We start from the raw sequence: 17,720 nt of genomic DNA, 5'->3' as shown, positions 1-17,720 counted from the left end.
ATCCTGTGGCACCTTATAGACTAACAGACGTTTTGGAGCATGAGCCTTCGTGGGTGAACACCCACTTCCTCAGATGCATGTAATGGAAATATCCAGGGGCAGGTATATATATGTGTGCTAGCAAGCAAGCTAGAGATAACGAGGTCAGTTCAATCAGGGAGGATGAGGCCCTGTTCTAGCAGTTGAGGTGTGAAAACCAAGAGAGGAGAAACTGGTTCTGTAATTGGCAAGCCATTCGCAGAGCTCTAGAGGGCAGGTGGGATGGTGTCTGCACAGACAGACATTCTGTCTTCTGGCAATTAATGGCCTGGGCCCCTCCCCCTGCAAGGTGCCAGCTGAAAGTGTTAGAGACAAAGAGATCAGGGGCCTCCTGGCCAAGGGAAAAAAAGCCCAGAGAGGAGGGGCTGGAGAGTGAGTCAGGTTGGAGCTGGCTGGGGACGAGGAGTGAGTGCAGACGGGGTTGTCTGGCTCGCTGCTCCCCAGAATGGACCCGGCTGAGGGGTCCCGTTCTCTGTACCTACAAGCTCTGTGTTAGACCCTGTTCCTGTCATCGAATAAACCTCTGTTTTACTGGCTGGCTGAAAGTCACGTCTGACTGCAAAGTGGGGGTGCAGGACCCTGTGGCCCCACCAGGACCCTGCTGGGGCGGACTCGCTGTGGGAAGCGCACGGAGGGGCAGAGGATGCTGAATGCTCCAAGGAGAGACCCAGGAGGTGAAGCCATGGGAGCTTCAGTTCCAGAGCATCGCCCAGGGACTCTGTGACACCGGGTAGGCACCCGGGAGTGCTGACTCCCAGTCCACACTGCTCCTGGGGTGCCCAAAAGGGAAGGTGACCCTGCTCCAGCTGTGAGCTCACAGCTACCAGCTATGACAGACCTCTCACTGGCCAGCAAAATGTGTCCTTTAGCTAAAGGTGCAAGGACGTTGTGACCCCCGACCAGCTCTAATCCTGCCATTTTACCTGGCAACAAATCCTTCTCCTGGATCAGAAATCTCAGCACCCATGTCCTCAATCCCAGAAGAACGTCACCATTGATTTTAACAGCCTGGATATGCTCATTGCTTGGTTGTGCGGAAGCAACCTTTACAACCCGTGTGGAGAGAGGCCACAGCCTGGCTCTGAGACGCCGCAGCGTCATGTGTGACTTGTTCCCTGTTTCCACTCAGCAAGGGACACTCACTCCTCAGCTGCCCAGTGGGCTCACAATGCCAGCACCTCCTGGGCTCCTCTGCTTGCCCAGGGAATTTACGAGTACGAGGGGCGTGGGGAGGTGACCACCCAGCCTCTTTTTTCCCAGACCCAGGGGTAAAATGGGGATTCTGCTTTCCCTCAACCCTGCACCCCCCTGCCAGAGGTTTGGGTTTGACTGCAACTTGTGCTTGTTCATAAGAGTCTGCAAACGCAGCTAATTCACCCACTGCATTTACCGTTTTGTCCCACACATACTGTTTTACATCATCACTGCACACATTCGGGAAGTGTTCCTGAGTAACCAGATCACACATTCCTTCAAAGCTTGTAACGCCTTTCCCCTGCACCCATTTATCTACCAAATCTCTCATTGCATTAGCATAAGCCACATTACTCAATCCAGATCCCCTCTTAAGACTCCTGAATTTAACCCTGCAGGTTTCAGGTATAACCTGAAACTGTTTCAAAACCAGTTCCTTAAATTTACCATAGTTTGAAGCAACATCAATAGGCATCTTATTGAATGTGTCCAGAGCTCTGCCAGTCAATGTGGCCATCTTCTGACCTTCAGGGATGGCACGGCGGGTGCACGGTCTCTCAACGGTGATGAAATACTCAGCAATACTGCTTGACTCGTCGTACTGTGGACACAGTTGCTCCCATTTGTGGATTTTTGGGGAAGCAGAGCCAGCAGGAGGAGAGTTTTGTTTCCTCAGCTCCATAACAGCCAGTTCAGGTTTCTGAGCCTCCCTCTGGGCCTCCATAGCCCTCTCGTGGGCAGCCTCCTCCCTCTCCATCAGTCTTTTATGTTCATTTTCTTTCTCTGTTGCTTCCAGTCTGGCCAGCTCTAGTTTATTAGCGGCGTCACTGGTACTCATTTTCCTGCTTTCTTGTGCTGGGCCACACACCTCTGCAGGTCACTGAAACTGGGGTGCGCTCAGCTCAGGGGATTCTTAGTTAACAGGGACTTTCACAGCGCCCCGTGTTCAGCCTTGCTGGGCAATTTGCACCCTGTGCAGTTTTAGTTTCTTCTGATCTTCCTTCTTGCACTTATTTTGCTTCCTTTTCTGTCCCTATTTCCCTCACCCGAAATAAGCAAACAGAAAACAACAAACCAGTAACCACTTTGTCTGTCCTCCAGCCACCACACCTAAAACTCACTTGAAATCACTACCAGGGTCTCAGAGCAATCAGCTGTGCACAGATCCTGCCGACTACGCCACTGTGACAGGTTGGATCACAGAACCCCCCTTGGGAGCTGCCACGCGATGTGCCGAGACCACTTCTGCCCTTGCCTTCCCTGCCAGCTTGGGTCCCCAGCACCCTGTCTTGCTGAGCCAGACACGCCCGTCTGCTCCAACACCGACTCAGGGTCTGAATGACTTGCCCCAGAGCTGCAGGTTTACCTGAAAGCAGCTCACAGAAGTGTTCATGTCTTTAACGCTTGATGCCCAACTCCCAATGGGGTCTAAACCCAAATAAATCCATTTGACTCTGTATAAAGCTTATACAGGGTAAACTCATGAATTGTTCACCCTCTGTAACACTGATAGAGAGAGATGAACAGCTGTTTGCCCCTCCCCCCAGGTATTAATACATACTCTGGGTTAATTCATAAGTAAAAAGAGATTTTATTGAATACAGGTAGTAGGATTTAAGTGGTTCCAAGTAGTAACAGACAGAACAAAGTCAGTCACCAAGCAAAATCAAATAAAAGGCGCAAATCTATGTTTAATCAAACTGAATCCAGATAAGATCCTCACCAGTTCCAGACTCTCCCTTTTACAGACTAATCTCCTTTTAGCCTGGGTCCAGCAATCACTCACACCCCTGTAGTTACTCCTCAAGTATCCTGGGGGGGTGGAAAGGATCCTTCTTTAGCCAGCTGAAGACAAAATGGAGGGGCCTCCCAGGGGGTTAAATAGACTCTCTTGTGGGTGGAGACCCCCTCCACCCCCTGTGTAGAATCCAGTCACAAAATGGAGATTTGGAATCACATGGGCAAGTCACCTGCCCATGCATGACTCAGGACCTGCAGGCAGCAGTCAATACCCACATGCTACCTTGAACCTCCTCAGGTAGCCGTCCTATGTGGATTGGAGCCTTCCAAGCTCTTTTGTCTGTTAAGTGCTTCCTGACTGAGCACTGACCTTGCACATTCCTTTCCCAGGAAGTGACCAAATGTTCTAAGGCTACTTAGAAATCAAGCCATTATGCAGCCAGTGTTCATAACTCTGAACACACAAATGGTGCCTGCATACAACTAGGATGGACATAACCAGTAGACCATAACCTTTACACAGATGTGTTACATGGCACACGTAGCAACACCCTATCCCAGTTATATCACACCTACATTTCTGAGCACCCCCATAAAGCCTTACGGGGTACACTGTCACACAGCCGTGGGAGCTTCAGTTCCAGAATATGGCCCGGGGACTCCGTGACACTGGGGAAGCACCCGGGAGCACTGACTCCCAGCCCACACTGCTCCTGGGGTGCCCACTCCGGGTCCAGAAGCTGCTCCAGCAACCCCATAGCCACCAGCCAACACCTGCCCCCACTAGGACCCTGCCCCCCACCCCAGTGCACTGGGGGCAGGTCCCCGCAGGCCAGGGAGGGGCCTACTGAGCACCCAAATGGCAGGGAAGCCGCTGCCCCCTCCCCACAGCGCACAGGAACTTGGGGTGACTCATGACGGGGCTAGTGACTTTGGAAGTGACCCAAGGGCTGACGTCGGTCACCCCCGAAGGGACTTGCAGTTGCCTGAAGGCCCTCCCCCAGCCATAGGCGCCAACTTTCCCCAGCGCCCCCCAGTCCCACCCACACCCCCAACTCCACCCTTTCCCCATCCCTGCCCCACCCCCATTCCAAACCCTTCCCCAAATCCCCACCCTGGCCCTGCCACGTTCCCCCTCCCAGCCACGTGCAGCACAAGTGCTGGGACTAGGGGGAGAAGCGGAGCGGCGGCGCGAGCACATCACTACCTGGCCATTGTGGATCACTTTCCAGGTACACAGAGATAACGTCCTGGAAAGTCAGAACATGCTGCAGCGTTATCGGGAAACTGAGGGGCACTTTGCTCACTTTGGTATTCCACCACAAGCAGCGACGGACAAGGGCCCACAATGCACTGCCGCAGGACTGAAGTCATTCCGACCCCCTTTCTAACAGCCAGTGGAGAGGCTGAGAGAGCTGCACAGCCAGCTCCGAAACCCGACAACAGCAAGAGTCACTCCTGGCTCCTCTGAGTCACCGACCAACCCCCGAGCAGCTCCCGAAGGACGAAGACGACGGCTCACGGCTTCCTAACCGACCAGAGCCAGTCCCTGCACCTACGGGACGGCCCGATGGCCCAACTCTTGTGTGTCTGGGTCGTGTGATCAGAAACCGGTGCGGTTCCGGACGCAGCCCGGACGCTCCCAGCAGCGCAGTGGTGTGGACGCTGGCAATGTGACGGGGGCGATGGAACGGACGCTAAACTGGGTTACGCTGCCTAAATACCTGGGCCAGGCCCGGCCGAGCGCTGGCCACGGCTGGGGGTAGCAGCGAGCTCCGGAGCCAGGCCAGAGCCGGGATAGGAGCTCACGGCTGCCAGCATCCCGAGCCTGAACAGCACGTCCCAGTCCCCTGGGGGGCTAGGAAAGCGCCCCCCCACCCCCGAGCCCACCACTTCTATGGACAGCTGGGTGGGCCCCCAGGCCAGACCCGAGCAGCGGAGCAGATCATCGGCTGGCACTGACACATGGCCCCTAGGCAGATCCCCCTGCCCATTCCCCTTGGATCTGTCACCCGAAGGGTCCCCTCGGGCAGCCCGGCGGAGGGGCCAGGCCCCACTGCAGAGGGGTCCCCAGCCACGCCCCAGCCGGCTCTTACCTGTGGGAGGTGGCGGCCGGGCGCGGCTCCTCCACGTACAGCTCGGCGGTGCACTCCGCCTGGCCTTGCTCGTTGGTGGCACAGACCCCGTACTGCCCCTCGTCCTCGCTGTCCACATGCACGATGAGCAGTGAGTGCAGCCCCCGCTCCTGCTGCAGCCGCACGTTCTCGCCTTCCTCCACGGGCTGGCCTGCAGCGGGGGGCAGAGAAATCCATGTCACCAAGGGGCGGGGGGGGACGGGACCCGCAGCCTGGAGCAGAGGCCCAGCAGCCAGCTGCAGCTAGGGACAGCCCAGGGCTGCACAGCGCGGCAGGGACGCCACAGGCAGATCACAGCCCTGGCCGCGTTCCAAGCGGAGGGGTCGTGGGGAGGGGGGTCTCCTGGCAGGGCCTGGAGCACAGCCGCGGGGGGGGGGTCTCCTGGCAGGGCCCATGGCCTAGCCGTGGGTGGGGAGGGGGGGTATCCTGGCAGGGCCCAGGCACAGCCGTGGGGGGGGGTCTCCTGGCAGGGCCCGGGGCACAGCCGCGGGGGGGGGTCTCCTGGCAGGGCCCATGGCCTAGCCGTGGGTGGGGAGGGGGGGTATCCTGGCAGGGCCCGGGGCACAGCCGCGGGGGGGGGGTCTCCTGGCAGGGCCCGGGCACTGTCATGGGGGAGGAGAGAGGGTCTCCTGGCAGGGCCCGGGCACAGCCGCGGGGGGGAGGGGAGGGTCTCCTGGCAGGGCCTGGGCACAGCTGTGGGGGTCTCCTGGCAGGGCCCGGGCACTGTCATGGGGGAGGAGGGAGGGTCTCCTGGCAGGGCTCGGGCACAGCCGCGGGGGGGAGGTCTCCTGGCAGGGCCCATGGCCTAGCCGTGGGTGGGGAGGGGGGGTATCCTGGCAGGGCCCAGGCACAGCCGTGGGGGGGGGGTCTCCTGGCAGGGCCCGGGGCACAGCCGCGGGGGGGGGGTCTCCTGGCATGGCCCGGGCACTGTCATGGGGGAGGAGGGAGGGTCTCCTAGCAGGGCCTGGGCACAGCCATGGAGGTCTCCTGGAAGGGCACGGGCACTGTCGTGGGGGAGGAGGGAGGGTTTCCTGGCAGGACCCGGGCACAGCCGTGGGGGGGAGGGGAGGGTCTCCTGGCAGGGCCTGGGCACAGCTGTGGGGGTCTCCTGGCAGGACCCGGGCACAGCCGCGGGGAGGAGGGGAGGGTCTCCTGGCAGGGCCCGGGGCACAGCCACGGGGGGGAGGGGGGGTCTCCTGGCAGGGCCCGGGCACTGTCATGGGGGAGGAGGGGGGGTCTCCTGGCAGGGCCCGGGCACTGTCATGGGGGAGGAGGGAGGGTTTCCTGGCAGGGCCTGGGGCACAGCCACGGGGGGGAGGGGGGGTCTCCTGGCAGGGCCCGGGCACAGCCGCAGCAGGGTCGGGGGTGGGATCTCCTGGCAGGGCCCGAGGCACAGCTGGGGGGGGCAGGGGAGGGTCGCTACCAAAGTGGGTCCACGTGACGGTGGGCATGGGGGTGCCGCTGATCTTGCAGTCGAAACGCGCCATCCGTCCCTTCACCACGGCCAGGTCCTCCAGCTTGCGGGTGAAGAGCGGCTGGATCGACGGGCGCACGGTGAGCCGGGCACTGCAGGTCAGCTCCTCTGCAAGGCAGGACAGGGCAGGGGGTGAGGGGCTTTGTGCCAGGCCCATGGAGACGGGGGGGGGGGGCTGCGGGTGGTTTCAGCCGGGGGGATCCTGCAGCATCAGGTCAGGAGGGGCTCAGGGCTCCCCTGGTCCCCAGGGCCTGACACTAGGAGCCGCTGGATGGGCTCAGGGTGTGTTCTACACTCCATGGGGGCAGTGGCTGGGGGGTTAGTGGCTGAGGTGGGGGGGTTGGTTGCTGGGGTGTTAGTGGCTGAGGTGGGGGGGCTGTGGCTGGGGGTTAGTGGCTGAGGTGGGGGGGCTGTGGCTGGGGGTTAGTGGCTGAGGTGGGGGGGTTGGTTGCTGGGAGGTTAGTGGCTGAGGGGGTGGGTTGCAAATTGTTTGCTTAACGATTTGCTCCGTTATCTTTCCGGGTTGGAAGTTAAGGTGACTGGTCTGCAATTCCCCAGTGTGTTAAGCTGACTGGTCTGCAATTCCCCAGGTTGTTAAGCTGACTGGTCTGCAATGCCCCAGGTTGTTAAGCTGACTGGTCTGCAATTCCCCAGGTTGTTAAGCTGACTGGTCTGCAATGCCCCAGGTTGTTAAGCTGACTGGTCTGTAATGCCCCGGGTTGTTAAGCTGACTGGTCTGCAATGCCCCAGGTTGTTAAGCTGACTGGTCTGTAATGCCCCGGGTTGTTAAGCTGACTGGTCTGCAATGCCCCAGGTTGTTAAGCTGACTGGTCTGCAATTCCCCAGGTTGTTAAGCTGACTGGTCTGTAATGCCCCAGGTTGTTAAGCTGACTGGTCTGCAATTCCCCAGGTTGTTAAGCTGACTGGTCTGTAATTCCCCAGTGTGTTAAGCTGACTAGTCTGCAATTCCCAGGGTTGTTAAGCTGACTGGTCTGTAATGCCCCGGGTTGTTAAGGTGACTGGTCTGCAATGCCCCAGTGTTTTAACTGACTGGTCTGCAATGCCCCAGGTTGTTAAGCTGACTGGTCTGTAATTCCCCAGGTTGTTAAGCTGACTGGTCTGTAATTCCCCAGTGTGTTAAGCTGACTAGTCTGCAATTCCCAGGGTTGTTAAGCTGACTGGTCTGCAATGCCCCGGATTGTTAAGGTGACTGGTCTGCAATGCCCCGGATTGTTAAGGTGACTGGTCTGCAATGCCCCGGATTGTTAAGGTGACTGGTCTGCAATGCCCCAGTGTTTTAACTGACTGGTCTGCAATGCCCCAGGTTGTTAAGCTGACTGGTCTGTAATGCCCCGGGTTGTTAAGCTGACTGGTCTGCAATTCCCCAGGTTGTTAAGCTGACTGGTCTGTAATGCCCCAGGTTGTTAAGCTGACTGGTCTGCAATTCCCCAGGTTGTTAAGCTGACTGGTCTGTAATGCCCCAGGTTGTTAAGCTGACTGGTCTGTAATGCCCCGGGTTGTTAAGCTGACTGGTCTGTAATGCCCCGGGTTGTTAAGCTGACTGGTCTGTAATGCCCCAGGTTGTTAAGCTGACTGGTCTGTAATTCCCCAGGTTGTTAAGCTGACTGGTCTGCAATGCCCCGGGTTGTTAAGCTGACTGGTCTGCAATGCCCCGGGTTGTTAAGCTGACTGGTCTGTAATGCCCCGGGTTGTTAAGCTGACTGGTCTGTAATGCCCCGGGTTGTTAAGCTGACTGGTCTGTAATGCCCCGGGTTGTTAAGCTGACTGGTCTGTAATGCCCCGGGTTGTTAAGCTGACTGGTCTGTAATGCCCCGGGTTGTTAAGCTGACTGGTCTGCAATGCCCCGGGTTGTTAAGCTGACTGGTCTGCAATTCCCCGGGTTGTTAAGCTGACTGGTCTGTAATGCCCCAGGTTGTTAAGCTGACTGGTCTGTAATGCCCCGGGTTGTTAAGCTGACTGGTCTGTAATGCCCCGGGTTGTTAAGCTGACTGGTCTGTAATGCCCCGGGTTGTTAAGCTGACTGGTCTGCAATGCCCCGGGTTGTTAAGCTGACTGGTCTGTAATGCCCCGGGTTGTTAAGCTGACTGGTCTGCAATGCCCCGGGTTGTTAAGCTGACTGGTCTGTAATGCCCCGGGTTGTTAAGCTGACTGGTCTGCAATGCCCCAGGTTGTTAAGCTGACTGGTCTGCAATTCCCCAGGTTGTTAAGCTGACTGGTCTGTAATGCCCCAGGTTGTTAAGCTGACTGGTCTGCAATTCCCCAGGTTGTTAAGCTGACTGGTCTGCAATGCCCCAGGTTGTTAAGCTGACTGGTCTGTAATGCCCCAGGTTGTTAAGCTGACTGGTCTGCAATTCCCCAGGTTGTTAAGCTGACTGGTCTGCAATGCCCCAGGTTGTCCTTCGTTCCCTGTTGACAACTGGGCACTCGCTTTGCCCTTTTCCCGTTTGCAGGCGTCTCCTCGCCCTCCAGGAGCTCCGCCCAGCGCCAGCGGCTCAGCGATCTCGTCCGCTCCTTCAGCAGCCCGGGCGCACTTTGTCAGGCCTGGCCGACCTGAAGACCCCTCCCTTGTCTAAGTGACTCTCACCTCCCCCTTTCGGATCCTGCCCGGGGGCTCCTCCCTGCCCAGTGCTGCAACGCAGCCGCGGGACGTGCAGAGTGCGGTTCCCAACCCGCCAGAGAGACACCGGCCAGCCGGTGGCCTCTTTTCCGTGGCAGATGCCCAAGGAACCGGGCCCGGCCCCCCTTGTCCAGGGGGAGAGACGGGGCCCAGGGAAAGACAGGCGGGGGGACGGATGCTGAGGATGCAGGGCCCTGGCCAGCAGCAAGACAGGCCCCAGGACTCCACTGCCCCTCGCCCGGCCCTGGGGGGAGCTGCCGCCCATTCCGCTGGGTTACAGTAGGGTGGCTCAGCCCCCCAGCATACCCATGTCCCGACCCCATCACTAAAGGGGGCAGCAGAGCAATGGGAGCCAGGCCAACACCGGAGCCTCGCTCAGCGCCGGCCCAAGCAGCCCCAGGCCTGGGCCATGCTCAGCTCCCGCCCCCCTAGGAGGAAGGGCAGACCCAGCCCAGGTGGGTCCCTCCCCACAGCATCAGCCTGTAACTTGGGGGCGAGGGCACCAAACCAGAGCCCCACTGGGCCATCCAGCCCCACCCCTCAGGCCAGGCTCCAGCGTCAAATGAGGGGCTCCCAGCAATCCCAGCCCGGGCCTGGCTGAGGGGAGCCCAGAGGGTCCCCACGGACGGTCTGGTCCCTCAGGGATCCCAAGGTGTGGCGCCCCGCGGGCAGGGGTTACCCCGGCAGGCTGGGTGCAGAGCCCCTTACCCCTGGCTGTGCTCAGCTTGCAGGTGTAGACGCCGCTGTCGTCCTCGTGCACGGAGGTGAGCAGCAGTTTGCACTTGTGCCCGTCAAAGTGCATCTTGCACTTCAGCAGGGCTGGCTGCAGCAGCCGCCCCCGCGAGAGCCAGTCCACGTCCAGGTCCGGCGGGCCCGTCACCAGGCACTCGAAGAGCGCCAGCTCCCCGGCCCCGACCGTCACGTCCTGCAGCGGTGCCAGCACAGCCAGGGCCTGGCTCGCGGGGTGTGCTGGGGAGAGAGAAACGCACCTGAGCCACTGAATGGCGACGACGGGGGGCGGGGGGGCGTGCAGGGCTAAGACATGCAGGGAGCGGGGGGGGGAAGGGTGCCCAGGGCCCCCGGGACACAAAGGAATGGGAGAGGGGCAGAGTGCGCTGGGAATGGGGGGATGGGCAGGGCTCCCTGGGGCGTGCAGGGAATGAATGGGAGAGGGGCAGGGGGCCTGGGCAAGGTGGGGGGCAGGGCCCTTGGGACCTGTCAGGAATGGGGTCAGGGCCCCCCAGGGACACGCTGGGAGTGGGGGGCAGGCCCCGTGGAAGGGGTGCAGGATGCATGGCACCCTAGGACAGCGAGGAGGCAGCGGATAACAGGGTGACAGGAGCAGGAGGATCGGACAGGGCTTGGGGGTCTGTGCCACGAACAAACCACACGGCGCTTTACCAAACACACTTTATTAGAGCTACAAAAAGATCCCAGCCCCCTGGGGCCGCTCCCCCCGCCAGGAGCCCCCAGCCCCAGCTCCCTGGGGCCACTCCCCCCGCCGGGAGCCCCCAGGCCGGGGGATCCCCGGGGTGCCGGAGGGGGCCTGCCAGCACAGTGCTCTGGGGGGAGCCGTTTGTGCTACTTCACAGCCGGCGCCCGATGCTGGCTGGGCAGAGGCTGCTCTCCGGGGAGGGGTGGGGGGCAGTGCGTCTCCTGCCCCCACTCCCCCAGGCGTGTTCGTTCCCAGGCTGCCCAGTCCCGGCTGGCACGGTCTCAGCAGAGAGGCTCCCTGCTCCTTGGCGGTGCTGACGAGGAGCAGCAGGACACAGAGACACGGACACACAGACAGAGCGAGACAGACAGCATCACGCAGCCGCGGGCGTGGCCCAGCTGGGCCTGCAGCGCCCCCTGGGGCCGTCAATGTGCTATGCCAGCCTGCCCCCCCCCCCCCAGGCCTCCCCCACCGCCCAGCCAGTCCAAGCGTTAGCCTTGCAGCCCAGAGTCCAGGAGGTGGCGGTGGGTCGGGGGCCAGGCCCGGGCACCAGGCCCTGCCCCTTGGTCACTCCGTCCCTTCGGAGCAGACGGCAAGAACGCAAGGCGAGGTCCGGCGCCTAAGAGAGAGCCCCGAGGCCGCGGCCCCTTATCGCACTCCCCCTGTGTACAGACAAAAACCGCAGTCAGCAAGCAGCAGGGTTAGTGCAGCCGAGACGGGCACGGGACACGGGCACACGACACGGGCACACGACATCCCTGCCTGCAGAGGGGCTGGGCGTCTGCTGGGGCCTGGCCTGGGGCAGCAGGGTCCTAGTCTGCCCTGGGGCCCAGGAGCTTCCCCAGGGGTCTGCAGCCCAGCCCAGCCCGGCTTGGCCCTCAGCTAGTAACTCAGCTCCACCCCAGCAGGCGCCAAACAGGCTCCGTCTCACTGGAGCTGCCGTGTGACCCCCGTGCCGGGTGGGAACGGGATGGGCCAGGCCAGTGCCCAGGCAGCAGAACTGTCCCCCCTCAGCCGGCAGCCTGAGAAGGCCCCAACAGCCCCCATGCCAGGTGGCAGGCCTGGGCCCAAGCCCTGCTTTTGGGCTCCTGCTGCCCCTTTGCCGTCTTTAAGGGGGCAGCAGCTGGCATGGCCGGGAGGTGTCAGGTCTCCCAGGGATCGGTGCCACAGCATCCCGCAGGGCACTGCAGGGGCAGCAAAGGAAACACCAGAGCAGCAGGTCCAGGAGCCCCCAGCATGGCCCAGCGAGCCATGGGCGTCCTGCGCACGGCAAGGCACACGGGGACGGGGGGCAGAACCTGGCTGAGATGGAGCCACCCATGTGCCCATGGGCAGAGCTCTCCTCCCAGGCAGGACGCCACAAAACACCAGCAGCAGGGACCAATCCCAAGGACACCATGCGGCCTGGCACTACAGAGCAGGTAGGGACTGAGGGGCACCAGCAGAACTGTGCAGGGGAGCCCAGGGCTGAGATAGAAGGGGCTGCGGGTCGTGAGTGAGGGGCCCCGGCAGGGCTGGGCTAGCAGGGGCTGTGGGGTTCGGAGTGAGGGGCACTGACAGAGCCGGGGGAGCCCAGAGCTGGGATAGGAGGGGGCTGTGAAGTCGGGATTGAGAGGCACTGGAAGGGCCGTGGATGGGGAGCCCCGGGCTGGGGTTGCAAGGGCTGCGGGTTGGGATCGAGAGGTGTGACAAAGTGGGAATGTTTTTAATGTTTTCTCCGAATACTGTGGGTGCCTCAGTTTTCCCTATGCCTTTCTCAGGTATCTAGTTGGTGGGATAAGGGTGATTCTTGCAGAGCCCTAGGGGGCAGGTGTGATGGTGTCTGCACAGAGAATGGCGACACCCTGTCTGCTGGCAACTGATGGCCTGGGCCCCTCCCCGGCAAGGTGCCAGCTGAAGGTGCTGGAGACAAAGAGATCAGGGGCCTCCTGGCTGTGAGAGGGACAAAGGCAGAGGAGGGGCTGGAGAGTGTCAGTTTGGAGCTGGCTGGGGAAATGGAGGGAGACCCAGAACTGGGATCTGGGCTCACTGCCCCCCAGAATGGACCCGGCCAAGGGGTCCGGTTCTCTGTATCTACAAGCTCTGTTTTAGACCCTGTTCCTGTCATCGAATAAACCTCTGTGTTACTGGCTGGCTGAGAGTCACGTCTGACTGCGAAGTGGGGATGCAGGACCCTGTGGCCCCCCCAGGACCCCGCTGGGGTGGACTCGCTGTGGGAAGTGCACGGAGGGGCAGAGGATGCTGAATGCTCCAAGGTCAGACCCAGGAAGGTGGAAGCTTCCTGCCCGAAGACAGTCTGTTCAGAGAGGAGACTTCACCAGAGTCCTGACTGGGTTCGTAGGGAGCAGTCCCAGACGGGGCACCAGCAGAGCTGTGTGTAGAGGGGCCCCACGGCTGGGCTAGCAGGGGCTGCAGGTCGGGAGTGAGGGGCACTGGCAGAGCTGGGGGGAGCCCAGGGCTGGGACAGAATGGTGGGAATAGGGGGCAGGACAGATCTGACTTTTCTCTCAATTCTACACAGCAGTTTGTCCGTCTCCACTGGGATCCACCTCTCCAGCCTCCCGTGCCATCCTCCCCCCTTGCCAGTGCCGGGTGCCGGGCTGGGGATGGTGCGTGGCCCGGCCGCTGGCCCAGGCACCGGTCCCTGCAGACGCAGGGCCAGGCAGACGCGCCTCACCCTGTCCTGGGAGCAGCTCCTCTCGGGGCCCCCCGGCCCCCCGCAGCCCAGCGTGAGGGGCGCGGCCAGGCCTGGGCGTTACCTCGGACCTGCAGCTTGGCCTCGCACTGCTTGGTGCCGTATTCGTTGATGGCTTTGCAGGCGTAGAAGCCGGCGTCTGCGCGCTCTGCCGCCAGGATGCGCAGGGTGCAGGAGCCGCCCTCCCCCTCCGCCACGGAGAGCCGCCGGCCCACCTTCACCGGCTGCCGGTTCCTCAGCCTGGGGGGGCGGGGGGGGGACAGTCAGAGCTGGCCCTCACCTGGGGGCACAGCCCACCTGGCACTGACCAAACCCATGGTTCTCCCCTGCCTCCTGCCCCACCCAGACCATGCTCCTGCCCTGGGCCGGACGGGAGCCAGCACCCCTTGGAGGAGCCAGGCCCCCGCCCCATTCCCCACCTCCTCCCCCGAGCCAGCCGGTCCCTGCCCTAGGGCCGGAGGGAGCCGGCACCCCCTAGAGGGGACAGGCCCCTCCTCCATTCCCCACCCCCCTGAGCCAGCCAGTCGCTGCCCCGTGCCCCAATCCCTGCCCCCCCTGGGCCAGCCAGTCCCTGCCACATGCCCCATTCCTCACCCCCATGTAACAGCCAGTCGCTGCCCCGTGCCCCATTCCCTGGCCCCCTGGAACAGCCAGTCCCTGCCCCGTGCCCCATTCCCCGCCCCCCTGGGCTAGCCAGTCCCTGCCCCGTACCCCAATCCCTGCCCCCCCTGGGCCAGCCAGTCCCTGCCACATGCCCCATTCCTCACCCTCATGGAACAGCCAGTCGCTGCCCCATGCCCCATTTCCTGGCCCCCTGGAACAGCCAGTCCCTGCCCTGTGCCCCATTCCCCGCCCCCCTGGGCTAGCCAGTCCCTGCCCCGTGCCCCATTCCCCGCCCCCCTGGGCTAGCCAGTCCCTGCCCCGTGCCCCATTCCCTGCCCCCCTGGAACAGCCAGTCCCTGCCCCATACCCCATTCCTCACCCCCCTGGAACAGCCAGTCCCTGCCCCGTGCCCCATTCCCCACCCCCCTGGGCTAGTCAGTCCCTGCCCCATGCCCCATTCCCCGCCCCCCTGGGCTAGCCAGTCCCTGCCCCGTGCCCCATTCCCTGCCCCCCTGGGCTAGCCAGTCCCTGCCCCGTACCCCATTCCTCACCCCTCTGGAACAGCCAGTCGCTGCCCCGTGCCCCATTCCCTGCCTCCCGGAACAGCCAGTCCCTGCCCCGTACCCCATTCCTCACCCCTCTGGAACAGCCAGTCCCTGCCCCGTGCCCCATTCCCTGCCCCCCTGGAACAGCCAGTCCCTGCCCCGTACCCCATTCCTCACCCCTCTGGAACAGCCAGTCGCTGCCCCGTGCCCCATTCCCTGCCTCCCGGAACAGCCAGTCGCTGCCCCGTGCCCCATTCAGACTGTTCCCGTCCTGTTGAAGGAGAGTTCCTACAGTAACACTAACGGCACCAGGGCCCGGGACCCCCTCCCCACCCGAGGACTCACCAGTGGATGATGGGTTTGGGTTCGCCCCGGACCCGGATACTCATGCTGACGTCCTGCCCCTCCAGCACTGACAGGTCACACAGAGCCAGCTAGGATGGGAAGCACATGGGGGCGGGCATCAGACAGGGCTGCCCACGGGCACCAGAGCAGGGAGCGAGGGTCACCCCAGCACCGCAAGACAAGCCAATAGGAGGGGGCGCCCGAGGTGGGTGCCGCTGTCCCAGAGCCCGGGAGGCAGCGCGGCCCAGGCTGCGTCCAGGCTACAGCAGGGCTCAGGGGCAGGCAAACCCCAACCCAGTGACCCCGGGGCACCAGGACCTGCAGGCAGACAAGGGGGCTCCCACCCCGGGACCCGCCCCCTCACCTCAAAGGTGGGGGCAGCCTTGAAGTTGGTCTCCACCGGGCTGCGGGCGGTGCCGAGGTCGACTGTGTGCTGCAGCTTCCCGGCCAGCCGGTGCTGGGGGGTCCCGGACGCTGGGAATTCCTCCAGGGGGCTCAGGTACTCCTCGTCCGACGTGCTGGGGCTGGCCAGGGCCAGGGGGGGCGGCAGGGACCCCTGGCTCTCCGCAGGGGCCACTGGCTCAGGAGAGAGCAGGCAGCAAAGCCGGTTAAGGGTACCAGGTCACTTGGCCCCGGCAAGCCCCTGGCTGGGATGGCAGCAGCAGGCAAGGTCCCGTGGGACAGGAAGGGCAGCGGGGCACCCAGGGTGGCAGCACGCCCAGGGGGGCAGCACGCCCAGGGCAGAGCAGCCGGGCGGGCTCCTCAAAGCACAGCTCAGCTCCCCCATCCCTCACCCCCAGCCTGCCTTCTCTCAAGCACTGCGGGGGGGTCTCATCCTGACACCCCAGCCTGAGAGGAGGGGATGGATGGGACCCTGCAGCAGCCCCGTGGGAGCCCCCCTGCCAAACCCTTTCAGAGCCCAGGGGTGAGTGCAGGGGTGTGGCTGCCCGGCCCAGCGTGGGAAGGCGGCCAGGCCAGACCAGGCAGACAAGAAGCGGCTGAGATAGGGGACCAGGCTGGCTCACGAAGAAGCCACTGCCCGTCGTCCGCCCACCCGCCCGGCTCTCCAGGGCTGAAGGTGACATTGGCAGCCGCGCTCACGCCAGCGTTGGGGTCCTGCCGCAGAGGGGAACAGGCCCCGCGGGCAAGGACAGAGCTCTGGGAGCGCGCAGGCCGGTGACCCCGGGGCAGGGCCCTGGGGTTCGTCTCCGAAAGCTGCTGGGGGCGGGAAGAGGCTGGGCCTGGCTGGTGAGCCCCCGGGCACTCCCACCCCTGCCCCCCGGCTTGCCGGAAGCAGCTGCACAGAGGCAGGGGCAGTGGGATGCTGAGGGGCAGGGGCTGAGCATCGCCGGCACAGGGCTCAGGGCTGAAGACCTGGCTACTAGCCCCGTCCCAGCCACTCGCAGGCAAGGGAGCCCTGCTCAGATACCAGGGTGACAGGTTCAGGCATCTACCCTATGGGACAGGCCATGTGCCCGTGGCTCTGGGGAGCCGGGTGGGGATGACAGATCAAGGGCAGCAGGCTGCCCTGCCCCCACAGCAGAGGGTCCCCCATGTGCTCAACCCCCCGCCCCCCCAGGCTAGTACACAAGGGACTAATTGCTGCACAGGGCAAGGGGGAGCAGGGAGCCCAGGCTGGAGGGGGCACCAGCTGCAGGAACAGTGGCCCAGGTCCGTTCCCCTGCCCCAAGAGAGAGGCAGGCGGTGCCCAGCCTGGGGGCCAGGGGCTCTGTGGCCTGGAAGCCATCCTCTGGGTGCAGGGCTAGAAACACAGCACAGAAACACCCCTCGGGGACTGGCCAGAGCCCCAAAATCACAGCTCCTCGGGGGCCAACACTGGTGCGAGCAGAGGGATCCTGTGAGGGCAGGGAGCCAGGCACACCCAGTGTGGGCAGAGGGGTCCCTGGGGGAGGGGGGGCAGGGAGCTGTGCACACCCGGTGTGGGCAGAGGGGTCCCGGGGGGGGGGGGGCAGGGAGCTGGGCACACCCGGTGCGGGCAGAGGGGTCCCTGGGGGGGGTTGGGGGCAGGGAGCCGAGCACACCCCGGTGCGGGCAGAGGGGTCCCTGGGGGAGGGGGGGCAGGGAGCTGGGCACACCCGGTGCGGGCAGAGGGGTCCCTGGGGGGGGCAGGGAGCTGGGCACACCCGGTGCGGGCAGAGGGGTCCCTGGGGGGGGCAGGGAGCTGGGCACACCCGGTGCGGGCAGAGGGGTCCCTGGGGGAGGGGGGGCAGGGAGCTGTGCACACCCGGTGCGGGCAGAGGGGTCCCTGGGGGGGGTTGGGGGCAGGGAGCCGAGCACACCCCGGTGCGGGCAGAGGGGTCCCTGGGGGGGGGGGGAGGAAGAGAGCTGTGCACACCCGGTGCGGGGAGAGGGGCCGGGGGGGGGACACGCCCCTCCCCGGCCCGGCCCGGCCCGTCTCTGCGGGGTCCCAGCGCCCGCGGGCCGGGCCGGGCCGGGCCGGGCCGCGACTCACCCCGGGCGGCGGGCGGCTCCCGCAGCGGCTGGCGGCAGGACCCGGCCGGCTCCATCCCCGCAGCGAGCCGGCCGGGGAGCGGAGACCGCGACACGCCGGGGCGGGGGCGGGGCCGGATCCGACGCCACGGGGATGGGCGCAGCCAGGCCGGCCCCGCTCCCTGCTGGCCCCGCCCCCCAACCGGTGGGGGGCCCATTTCGGTACCGTCAGGAGCTACCTCCCCGCCCCGCGTCCCAGCACCAGCAGGCGGTACCGCCGGGTGCCCTCCCGGGCACGGCCAGCCCGGCTGAAGGGGGCGGCCCTGGCACGGGCTGGGTGAACCTGCACCCTGGGGACCCGGAGTGGGCTGGGCGCGGGCGGGGAGCAGCCAGGCTCAGCACCCTGGGGTGCTAGGTAGCCCCTGG

At 63.8% G+C, this 17,720-nt stretch overlaps 1 protein-coding gene across 5 annotated transcripts in view; it reads right to left on the bottom strand.

Moving 5' to 3' along the window:
* Positions 1-17,720, bottom strand: part of SPEG (striated muscle enriched protein kinase) — a 111,780-nt gene that overhangs the window by 42,450 nt on the left and 51,610 nt on the right. For all 5 annotated transcript variants that reach the window (XM_030579991.1, XM_030579992.1, XM_030579993.1 and 2 more), the window contains exons 7-12: positions 15,208-15,419; positions 14,844-14,932; positions 13,415-13,590; positions 9,929-10,189; positions 6,532-6,690; positions 5,070-5,259 (exon numbers count right to left, since the gene is read on the bottom strand). In XM_030579991.1, the coding sequence (XP_030435851.1) occupies positions 5,070-5,259; positions 6,532-6,690; positions 9,929-10,189; positions 13,415-13,590; positions 14,844-14,932; positions 15,208-15,419 (1,087 nt within the window). The remainder of the gene's footprint in view (positions 1-5,069; positions 5,260-6,531; positions 6,691-9,928; positions 10,190-13,414; positions 13,591-14,843; positions 14,933-15,207; positions 15,420-17,720) is intronic.

Source organism: Gopherus evgoodei, chromosome 11 (genome assembly GCF_007399415.2).
Source record: "Gopherus evgoodei ecotype Sinaloan lineage chromosome 11, rGopEvg1_v1.p, whole genome shotgun sequence".
Taxonomy (NCBI): Eukaryota; Metazoa; Chordata; order Testudines; family Testudinidae; genus Gopherus; species Gopherus evgoodei.
This window is presented reverse-complemented; position numbering and strand designations above follow the sequence as displayed.